General features: G+C 39.5%; 1 protein-coding gene across 1 annotated transcript in view; it reads left to right on the forward strand.

The window, feature by feature from the left end:
- Nucleotides 1–12,372, forward strand: part of TNIK (TRAF2 and NCK interacting kinase) — a 298,718-nt gene that overhangs the window by 196,361 nt on the left and 89,985 nt on the right. The window contains exons 5-7 of the mRNA XM_087818327.1: nucleotides 1,847–1,957; nucleotides 4,816–4,906; nucleotides 7,050–7,180. Of these exons, the coding sequence (XP_087674453.1) occupies nucleotides 1,847–1,957; nucleotides 4,816–4,906; nucleotides 7,050–7,180 (333 nt within the window). The remainder of the gene's footprint in view (nucleotides 1–1,846; nucleotides 1,958–4,815; nucleotides 4,907–7,049; nucleotides 7,181–12,372) is intronic.

Consider the following 12,372-nt stretch of genomic DNA (forward strand, 5'->3'; position numbering starts at 1 on the left):
ATTGTGTCCCCATGGTGTAACATGTTTCTCAGTCCTCTGAATTTCTATAAATTGGTAGTTGGAATTAGAAGCTTCGTCAGATTCTGATTTGGGAGATTTTTTGTTTTATTTTGTTTTGGTTTTGACAAGACTACCCTTAGATGATGCGTTCTTCTAATCAAAAGGCAAATCAGAGTGGTTATTTCTTATGTTTTTATGTTAGCAGCCATTGATGATCAGTTCCTAAATCCATTAGTTTATTAGAGGTTGTGAAATAGTGACTTTCTAAGTCTATTTGTCTTCTTCATTTATTAGATGGAATACCTGCTTTTCATGAATGGAAGCTTTATCTCTTTGTTATTTAATTACCCAGTGGTAAAACTTGTACAGGAAAGGCAATGTAGATTCTTAATTTCCCCTCCTTTATTTACCAGTTCTCAAAATAAGAAGTTCCTTCTTGATTTTCTTGAAACGGTGCCAGTTGTATTCTTTTTGAGGAGTGTCTTGATTAATGCCTTTAGTTAAGCATATTTAATGTGTTTCAAGATACTGAAGTTATTATTCTTATTGATACTAAAATTATCCCATCTTTGGCCAATGAGAACATCTTCAAATTGACTCCTTAGTTCTTTCTAACATGAATTTATGGCCTTTAATAGGTTCCTGGTTATCATATATGATAACTTTACAACTCTTATTGGGCTGGAATGTGATCTATTGTGGCAATTCTCAAATTTCCTTACAAAAGCTCTGAAGAACATGGGAGGGTTTCTCTGCCCTGTGTAGAATCATAAGATGACAAGTTAGAAGAGGCATTATTTCATGAGTTTTTATTGAGTTTCAACTAGGCATACAGAAAGAAAGAAAACATAATTTCTACCTGAATATTTTACAGCCTATTGGGATATCTTTTAGGACCTGGTGACATGGTGCTGATATTAGGAATGTACATTTGGACAAAGCCAAAATCATTAATGTGATTTCATTATGACCCCATATTAGTTCTGTTTCCAGTGTCAGGTCAAAGATTGATTGGTAGTTATTCTGAATTGTTGCTATGTAATTACAAAAAGATATAAGTACCCAGTAAGGAGACTTTTATTGAAGACTTTTTGAAGAAGAGGGAGAAAGTATGGAAATGGATATGTTTCTCTAATCCAAGAAAATGGATATAAAAGCAGATAGATTGCTTTTCCTCTTTTGGTCTCTACTTCTGTGTTAAGTAAGGGAGGTGTTTATTTTCTGCCTATTTTATAAAGCTGCTGGATACTGTAATGAGTTCATATTTATTGGGAAGTTGAAGCTTTTTGGATGAAAGGTGCTAAATTAGAGCTTATTGTTTATTGAATTTATTTTATGTGTACAGCCTCCTGGGAACATTTGCTGAATTTAATTAAAAACAGATAGTCTTTACTCTGACAGCTTACAATGCCACTTACAAACCAATAACATAAACAGTATGCACTTGTATTGCCTAGACCACCATAGCTCTTTCAGACGGGGAACGATCCTACTTTTGTAGGAAGGATGAGTTCAGCTGCTGGATAAAAACAGATATTCTCAACTACATCTCAACCGCCTAGTTGCCTTCGTTTTATAAAATACATAGAATATGGAGATTTTCCTCAATTTCCAACTATAGTTTTCAGATTACAAAATTAAAAACAACCTTTCCTTTCTATCATTTTGGGAAGAAATGAAGATATATGTTTATGCCTCATATATTGTTTTATGAAAACAATTCCTTTTTCTTTGGAGGCATGACATTCCAAAGCATTCAGCTGGAATACCTTATGCTTTCTTAACTCAATCCCGTGGAAGCCGAGAAGTGTAATTATAATAATGGCATATGTGCTTCCTTTGCCAGTTGGTGATGGAGTTTTGTGGAGCTGGCTCTGTCACTGACCTGATCAAGAACACGAAAGGTAACACGTTGAAGGAAGAGTGGATTGCGTACATCTGCAGGGAGATCTTACGAGTAAGTAACAATACAGGATATTGTGGGAGGTGTTGAAGTTTGTACTAACCTTCCACTGAAATTCATAAACGTATTGGAAACCTCTAAAGCTTTATTCTAATGGTGATGTGTGGTAATGGTAGTTTGTTGTGGTCTGTTCTAGTGGAAGTAAGGATCATTCTGAATAAGCCATGAACGCTCTCAATTCAGTTGACGTTGGGTGATTTCTTTTAACAAGGGATTCATTTCCAATGGTGTTTCCTATTGGAAATCTGATTTTAGATCCTAAAGATGGCGTCCCACTTAGTAAATTGATCGTTTTAGAGATATTTTGATCACTCATTTGCATTTTCCATTTATGAAAGTTTATAACTAATTTGAGGATTGTGTGATTTTAGCCATTTCAGTACATAGAACCTAGCTTATCTGATTTTACGTTTAAAAAAATTCTTTGAGAGTTGATCATTCAAAATAGCTAGACAAGACTGTGCCTGTTTGCCTAGTTTTGCACACAAATCCCACAATCAGGCAATCTGGGAATACTGTCATATTTGCCAAGCTCAGTTCAAGGAGAAGAAGGTAGTTGGTCATTCAGACTAGTTTAATTATCTTTTGCTACTAATATGGAGGCTATTATATGCCCACTGAGCATTCTTACCAGATCTGCTTGTCAGTCATTATTTATTTATAACTTCTGCCTTCTTAATTTGAGGAAACAAAAGTTAAAACTGTCTTTACAATGTGTCCAAGATACACCTTTGAGAGAGAGATTATGTGCTGTGAATGGATGCATGGATGGATGGATGGATGGATGGATAGATAGGTGGATGGAAGTTAGGAAGGACAAAAGGCATTACAAATGATATTTACTCATTAAATTCAAACCACAATGACAAAAAAGAAAATATATGATGGTATTTTAAAATTACAACATTTATAATAGCATAAAAATCAAATACTTAGAAATAAATTTACAGAAAGATGTAAACAACTTCTGCACTGAAAACTACTAAATATTACTGAGAGAAATTAGAGAAGACCTTAATAAATGGAAGTGTATACCAGTTCACAGATTAGAATGTTCAGTATTGTAAAGATGTTATTTCTCTCCAATTTGAATCATGGTTTCATTGAACTCCTTACAAAAATCACTCTAGGTACATCTCTGAATTTTGACAAGTTGAATTTTAAAACATTATATGGAAATGCAAAAGGCTAAGAATACTCAAGGCAACCTTGAGAAGAAGAACAAAGCTGGAAGATATAGGCTGCAGCTCTGCGCTTGATCCCCAGCAGGGGGCGTGCAGGAGGCAGCTGATTAATGACTCTCATCATTGATGTTTCTATCTTTCTCCCTCTCCCTTCCTCTCTCTGAAATAAAAAAATATACATTAAAAAAAAAAAGAAGAAGAACAAAGTGGTATTGTCACAAGAATAGACAAATAGCCAAGGAAACAGAATCGAGAGCCCAGGAACAGACCCAGGGCACCTGATTTATGACAAAGGAACTGCTGCAATGCCTGGGGAAAGGGCGCTCTTATCAGTAAATAAGGTCAATGGAATATCCGTGTAAAAACTTGACACCTGCTTATTACATATTCAAAAATTAATTCTAGCTGGGTTATGGACGTAAATGTGAAAGATATAAAATATAAAGCTCTAAAGAGAAAACATAGGATAATATCTCCATGGCTTTGCAGTAGACAAAAATATTTCTCAAACATAACACAAAACAAAATTTAAGGGGGAAACACAGAGGTACAGTTGCTAATCTTCAAATCTGACATTTATCCCCAAGTGTGGATGTGTCATCATGTAAACTTAATTTGAATTTCTGACTTAAAATTTTCCTCATTCAGAGAAAGCGTGGTGGATTTTGTTAGTCATCCAGACCACCCAGTGGGTACCAAGAGCCTTTGGGCCTTCGGGGCTGGTCCTGCACAGTTCGCCTGCAGGGGGTCGGGCCTGTGATCGTCAGGGTTCTAAAAGCAGCAGGGAGGGGTCATCCCATGACTCCCTCAGTACCTAGTTTAAAAATGTTTGAAAACAGCTATTTTCTTCCTTCTTCCAATGCATTCACTCTCCCGAATGATACTGGCATTTGAGGTGAGGTGAGTCATTGGAAGGGACCGTTGATCACAAGAAGTTTCAGAGATGACCCTCCGTGCATCATATGATCTCATCAAATACAACTTCTGGCTCACTTATGTGCTCTGGTATCCCCTTCCAACCACGTTGGTGTTGAAGGAGGGAATGGGATTTTCAATTCCTCTTTTAAGGATTTATGGGGTGTTAATATGCAATGAAAACTGCACATTTTAATCTGCTTGATGCATACCTTCCGCCAAACTAACTAGATAAGAAAAGTAATTTTTTGTGCTTACTTACTTTAAAATACTTTATTGTGCTTAATTAAATTTGTGTAATAGAAGATAACTTTTTAAATTCAAACATCGCCCCCCCCCCCAAGTGGAGAATTCTGTTGAATCAGGTTAGTTTTCTGTACATAGGCTCTATGGATGTTCCTGTTACAAACTAGCAAAGACGGGCATCCTCACTTTTGATAGTGCTGTTAGCTGAACTCTCATGCACACTGAACCGTATCATCTCTTCTGTGGTTGCTGAGATCAAAGCAGGTATGAAAGCTTTTCTCTCATCACAGCACCATGCATTGCAGGGGCCGCCTCTCTATTCCAGTTCATATTGATCAATTGCCTATGGCTCAGAGCAGCACTGTGAGCACATGAAAGATGTGAATATAATAATGAAAGTATCTCTGGATGAGTCTACATCTTTTTTGGATCATTAACAACTGAAATAGTTTATTTGCATCTTGGCTTATGTTCCTATTAACCCTTTGCAACTCTCCCTCGCTGCAGGGGCTGAGTCACCTGCACCAGCATAAAGTGATTCATCGCGATATTAAAGGCCAGAATGTCTTGCTTACTGAAAATGCAGAAGTTAAACTAGGTAAGAACAGAACCCAGGGAGCCTAAGAATTTCTGGAATTGATGAGATGATTTCAACAGCTGGGGTTTGGTTTTGTTTTCTTGTAATGAATGTAAATTTGTCACTGTGGATTTGGAGGTCTTTGTACTAAGAATGGAAAAGAAAATGTTTCTCTGTTTATTTCAAAAACATTTCCTAGCCCTAGCCGGTTTGGCTCAGTGGTTAGAGCCTAGGCCTTCAGACTGAAGGGTCCCAGGTTCGATTCTGGCCAAGGGCACATACCTCGGCTGCAGGCTTGATCCCTGGCCCCAGTCAGGGTGCGTGTAGGAAGCAACCAGTCAGCGTGTCTCTTTCACATCGATGTTTCTCTCCCTCTCCCTTCTACTCTCTCTGAAAAGCAATGGAAAAAATACCCTCAATCGAGGATTGAAAAAACAAAAACAAAAACAAAAATTTCCTAAAAACACTTGGAGGAGTGAATTGGTATGCAGTGTGCTAAATAGAACCATGTGCTTGATCAATGTACAGAAATTAGGTGGTTGTTTTTTTTGAAGCACAGACCCTTTAGATTAGAAGTGACTGACCTTGAAATGTTTTCCTATATCTTACTGTTTGTTTACATTGTTGCTGTAACAGAACAATGGTGACTCACTTTTTATTAAAAATATCCACAGTTAGACATATTTAGAATAATAAATTCCTTCTGTATTCCCATATGTTTTAAGTTAAATTTACATTGATTTCATTATTACCTAGGGCTCCTGTGTAAAATGGATGCCCAATAGTCTACTTGATATGCATCCCAATGATCCCAGCTCCATCTGCCAGAGCTGTCCCTGAGGGAACCCTTTCTCTGGTGCTGTGCAGTAGAGCCCTTCCCACAACAAATCTGAGACTGCCCAGATATGGCAGAGAATCGCCATGTACATTTGTGTGCTTGATGTATATGAGTAAGAGCGTAAATTGACAGATATCTCATAGGACGCACAATTTGTCTTCTAGAAAAGAATCACTGTCAGTATGATTGCTTATTTTCAGAGATGTAAATACCTCCCATTTTTATATTCCAAACATTTGTTCTTACCTTTCTTGTTAAATATATATGTAATTTTCATTTTTCCTTATTTAGCATTTACAGCCAAACTTTGACCTCTCGCATATTCCTTGTAAAACCAAAGCATACATTATACAGGGAAAGCAGTTATATATGTAGTGACTAGATAAGGTATTCTCAGAATATTTATTCATCACTAATTAACAGTTAGTGTTGAGAGAATATATTATGCCCTTGGCCCTATATAAGGCACTTTTACAAAAGATTATCTCACAAAAACATCATAGCAAATCTATGTAGATAACATCACCCTCATTTTATAGATCAGAAAACAGAAGCTCAAAGAGGTTCACCTACTAGCCTTAGGTCACATCACTAGGAAGTGGCAGAAACGGGCTGCAAACTTGTGCAGGCTCACTCCATCCAGAAGCTTAGTTCTTAATCACTGTCTTTGAATCCCTTAAATATTACCCTTTATGGTGGCAACCAGGCCTGCTCTTTATTTAACAGCTATATTGGTTTCCATGAAGCCTTGGTATAACCAGATATAACACTTAGTGATTTCCTGCTTGGTACACTGTACCCATTGATACGTGCGGTTTAAAAATACACATTCGCAATAGCAAGAAGGAAGAAGCAGCCCACATGTCCATCAACAGATGAATGGATAAACATGTGGCACCTGCGTACAGTGGAATGTTATTCAGCTTTGAAAAGGAAGGAAATTCTGACACATGCTGCAACATGGATTAATCTTGAAAACATGCTAAGTGAAGTACACCAGTCACAAAAAGACAAATACTGTCTCATTCCACTTATATGAGGCACCTATAGTGGTCAGATTCATAGAGACAGAAAGAGGAATGGTGCTTGCCCGGGGCTGGGGGGGGGGGTATTGTTTAATGGGTACAGAGTTTCAGTCTGGGAAGATGGAAAAGTTCTAGGATCCAGTGGTGGTGATGATCACACAACAATGTGAATGTACTTAATGCCACAGAACTACAACGCTTTAAAATGGTAAATTTTGTTATGTCTATTTTAACAAAAATACGCATTCGTTTTATCATCATAAAAACCATAGACTTTATTCCTTTGCCTTCTCTTGAACAGTGGACTTTGGAGTCAGTGCCCAGCTTGATCGAACAGTGGGCAGGAGGAACACTTTCATCGGCACTCCCTACTGGATGGCACCAGAGGTTATTGCCTGTGACGAAAACCCAGATGCCACATACGATTTCAAGGTATGACTTCTTACGTCTTCATTGTGTTTCAAAACAATGTCCAAAATATCACCCTGGGTCTTTCAGAGAATTCTCACGTGGCTTTGGGCTTATGATTTATGTAATGCAAAGGAAGAACTAAAAAATATTTGAATTTAAAATAAGACATTCTAATGAGAATCTTTTTAATGAAATCACCCATCATATCTGATTGCTTATTTGTTAAAAAATGTTTAAACCATTTTCTATATTCTTTTGAATTCACTCTTGCTTCTAATTAGGAAACATTTCTGTTTTTCTTATAGTTTAGATGTTTTGCAAAGTACATATTCTGATAACTTTTTATGTTAAAAGAGACCTAGATATTAATTTGTTGTCTTGGGTCATCTTTTTCTGATTAAAAGGAACCAGACTTACTCATTTCTACACTGCTTAAAGTTTAGTTGTTGGAGTTTCTTCTCAACAAGAGAGAGAACCAAATGGAATGTTGGTAGCTACATTATGGTGTTTCTGTAGCCTGTTGTGGTGTTTCATAGAAACTGGATTTGTGACTTGTAACTGTGTATCATAAACTGATAATTTGTTAATAAATTCCAAGCAGTGTTTAGGTAGAGAGGTGAAAGTTGTCCCTATCTCCAAGAAACCCTCCTCTTTTTTTTTCTTCTTTTTTTAATATATCTTTATTTCAGAGAGAGGAAAGGAGAGGGAGAGAGAGACAGAAACATCAATGATGAGAGAGTCATTGATCGAGCTCACAACCTGGGCATGTGCCCTGACCAGGAATCAAACCCCGATCGCCTGGATCCTAGGTCGACGCTCAACCGCTGAGCCACGCCTGGCCGGGCAAAAACCCTCCTCTTTTCCAGTCTTCTAGCCAGTAATCAAAAATAATCTTGGGTTCTTATTCCATCGATAGCTGCAATGTCAGGTGACATTGTTGTCATGAATTGTGGCTGAAAGTTGAGACATTAAAATTGGAGGCAGACTCACAGTAGGTGGAGAGACACCCGCAGTCTTTGTGCAGATCCCAGGACAACCTTGGGCAAAAGCTGATACTACTTAGGCGGGTTTCATGGTGTGTAGACTTTTTACCAAAAGACCAAAGTGATTATCTCGAAATACCCTCATCTTTCAGATGAGGAAACTGAGGCCGAGGCATTTGCAAGTGTGCACTCAGTTAGTGATCTTATGAGAATTGGGACTTGAACCCAGATCTCCCAATGCTCTGTTCAGAGCTCTTCCCAATATGCAGGGTGGGGCAAAGTAGGTTTACAGTTGTTCGTACAGAAAAAAATACAATAATGAATAGATAATAATACAAGAAAAAACCCTGTGTTTTGAGTACTTACAACTGTAAACCTACATGTGCTCCACCCTGTATTACTCTGCTCCTTTAAGATGTTCTCCTATATAAATCTCCAATTTACCAACAAAACAGCCTCTGAAGAGTATATTTGAAAAATTCCTTTTTTGAAGAACATTTTTAGTTCTCCATATGTGGGGTTATTATTGAAATCAGGTCAGAAAGATGCAAACATTGCAATGTTTTCGGTTCCCAGTGTCCCTGGGCATTGACAAAATTATTGGCCTCTTTGGAGAAATGCAAGCTTGGAGGTCTGTAAACAGAATAATCCCCTGTAAATCCCTCCTTCTTCCAAGGTTAGTCACTGTCATAACCTGACAATAATCTGTCTGGAAACAGCCGCCAAGTTAACAATCAATCTCTTGCCAAAATAAATGTCACTTATTTAAACTGCTAATGATAAGCATGTTTAAATAATTTAATTTGCAGATGCTTTCAGAGGAATCAGTACAAACTATATGTTCCAGACCAGATATGCGTATCATAATTGGCTATAAGCAATTCTTCGAACTATAGTCATTCCTAACAAGCGCTGACTAGTCTACATCTAGGCCACAGATATTTTACACTGCTTTATAACGTACCACGGAGAGTCGGTATTTCAAACTTCTGCCCTTAGCTGAGCCTTTCCGTTGGCTGTATCGTGGCTGTCATATATGTAGACTTGTGTTCCCTGACATAAACTAGATCCCTGTGATTTAGTTGTTTTCAGTAGACTAAGGAGAAGGGGACTTCTTTCCGGCCAAGGCAAAGCTTGGAATTAAACTGGTCTCTTCATCTTCCTTCCTCGGGTTATGGCTGAGGAATGTCGTTTGGGAATCAGTGAAAACTTGAGAGCCCATCGATAGCTCTGGGTGTGGGCAAAGCCCAGTGTGGGGTGACCACAGGGCCCCCCATGCTGCACAGGGCGACTGCAGGGGCACTAGGAGGTTCCTGCGACTGTGAAAGTACCTGAGACATGAAAGCATTGAAGGTTCATTTCTGGGTCTTTTATTAAAAAGTAAAGAATCCTGATGAGAGTCGAGATTCAACTGTATCGGCCACGTAGACCTTGGCGTGAATCAGTTCATCAGGCTTGTCACCGGCGTGGGTTGTACAGAGGAGGTCACGGCAGGAGCGTGAGCTTCAGCGGACGCTTGTCTCGGGTAAAAGTGGGGACGCGACAGGAGGATCAAAGTAAGGAAGCCTGGGCAGAAGGGAAGGTTTGGGGGTTCTTCAAAGAGCCTTTTCAGCCACTTCCCAGTTTTATCGTGGACCGGAGAAGAGAGTATTCCTTCAATAATTTTTCTACTTCTCTTTCTTGAGAAGTAGAAAAGGTCTTATCCTTTCTTCTGCTCAGTGTTCTTAGGAACATAGCTTGTCCCCAGGAGACAACTTGACAATGCTTTGACTTTCAAAACCACTTATTCATTCACTCAGAGCATCTATATTGAATATCCACCCGTGTAAGGAATTAGTCCGGTTCTATCTGCGTGCACAGTTGTTGACTGGAAAGTTCCTGTGTAAGCTCATCAGAGTTCGAGGGTTTGGCACTGTGTGCCTGGTGGCCCACTTGGCCAAGCCGTGTATCCCAGGCTCAGAAACCCTTGGCGCCGCTCTGGGCTCCCGTGACGTCAGGTACGTCCAGCCTAGAGGGCAGGTTTAGAATACGAGACGACTCGAAGGCCCCTGGGCTTTGTTAGCGTCTCTACTGCAAAACCCTTCCTTTAAAATAAAGGCAGACTGCAAAAGAGAAGAGTGGTTTTATTATTTGCCTTGTTATGTGGCTTATTCTGTATTATTATGTATTCTTTGAGTTGTCTAAGATGTCTTTAAAGACCGCTATAAATTTTTCTAAAAACTACAGTCATTCAGCAAAATAAGGGCCTCTTTAGAAAAGTAGCGTGAGGAGCTCATGGCTTTCGTCGCGGTCTGGTTTTGTCTGATACCTACCAGGCTCTGTGAGTACTGACTGGAAATAAGCGCCATCCGAGGAGGAGTGCCAGCAGCTCCTTCTCCTGGCGTGTTCACTTTCCCCCAGAGGCCCTTCCTTTCTTGTTTTCAGAAATTCTGTCAAAACACTTCAAGCAAAAGGAAAGGTTTCATTTCCCTGATAAGTATGTGGGGCAATAATGGAAGCTTTCTCCTTTAATAATAAGCATTCAAGAGATTTGAAATTAATAAAACTGTGCAAAATTCGTAGGCTGTTTAAATTGTTATTTTTTAAATTTCAATTTCATTTCAGCTGGATGGGATTTGTCAAGTATTTCATAGCCCTGCATACTTACTGCTTTAACATAACCGCTCACTGAAGAAACTTTTCAGCAGCCAAAAGCCCATCAGTAGGGAACCGGTTGAATAAAGACGAGCGCATCTGCCCAGAGGAAGACGACATAGCCATTTTAGCAACAAGGCGGCGTCCTTATTGAAATCGGGCGGATCCCAAGACTGAGTGTTAGGTGCAAAGAGCAACTCATAGCATAGTACACGCTGTGTAGTCCTATTGTCCCCCAGCCCATGGATGTATGACATGTGGGTGGAGAACTTAAAATGTTTATTTCATATAGCTTTCTGGCCTATCCCCTCCCCCAACTGGCCTTGTTTTTATATTAATTAGTAAAATAAGAGACGTACAGTGAAATGACATATCCCCTCAACCTGCACCCCCCATGTCTGGCCCAATCTGTGCTAATGTTGCCTAGTTTTCACCTACACTCTGTTTATGAGACTTTGCACACAGGTGCCCTGGATCACTTGCAGACATATGTGTCCCCTCCAGGGTTTGGGGAGTATTGTGCGCCGGCTGTACAGCGAGAACTCATTCTTCTGTGTTACAGATAATTGGCTTTATTCAGGCAGGATGAAAAGAGCTACTCTAGGTAAGAGGCTTAGCTGGAGCTGAAGAGAGCGACCTGCCTAGTGGGGGAGTCCCCGAGATGCATGCAGGGTGTCACCTGAGAGGACAATATTCGGATTGCAGGATGAGAGTTCCCCTCCCAAACAAGGCCTGGCCTCTGTCCACGGAGACTCAGACAAAGGTCTTAAATCTGTTTGGAAGCAGGGAAGGATAATACACACACCAGGCTATTGCCACCTGTGAGAAGTGTAAGCAGCTATTAACCATGTTTCTTGTCGCTCCGTGTTCACACTGCTGTATGAGGTTCCTGGGTCGGCCACAGCAGCACCTCTGCCAGGCCACCGCTGATTCCCAGGTGAAGAGAATGAGCTCTTCTTCCAGCATTTTCCTTAGTCAAGTAACAAATGTAGATGGGCAAAGGACTGAGGTCTGCCCTCAGTTTGTTTTATTTGTGAAATGGGATTATTAATAACCCGTGCTTGAATATCCTTGGCAACCCTGAACTCGCCACCTTGGTTCTGTTTGTATGTAACGAAGCATATGACATATAACGTATGTATGACATGTAACTATGACCTATGTATGACATAGTAAATAAGAGTCAGGCTTCTGAAGTCGGAGAGGACTGGTCTACCGTGTCGACTTTGTCTCCTGTTCACGATATTACCTCAGGGAAGTTGTTTAACCTTTCTGAGCCTCTATAAAATAGGAATAATACATTGTATATTAATAAAATTTGCTAACATATAAAGGAATTAGTTCAGTGCCTAACATTTGTAAGTACTCACTATATGATAATTAATATGTGTGTGTGTGTCATATGAAGGTACTGCTATTTGGGGCCATTTTCGACCTAAAAAAAGCCATCAGTATCATATGATTCCAACCTCGTATTTGTATTACACACCTGTGATTGTCTGCTCACGTTAAGCCAGAATCTGCTTCCCTATAACTTCTCTCTCTAGATTAGGGTGTTCCTTTAGGGACCACACACAATAAATACAGTTTCCTTTG

Source organism: Miniopterus natalensis, chromosome 6 (genome assembly GCF_054644295.1).
Source record: "Miniopterus natalensis isolate mMinNat1 chromosome 6, mMinNat1.hap1, whole genome shotgun sequence".
NCBI classification, from domain to species: Eukaryota; Metazoa; Chordata; class Mammalia; order Chiroptera; family Miniopteridae; genus Miniopterus; species Miniopterus natalensis.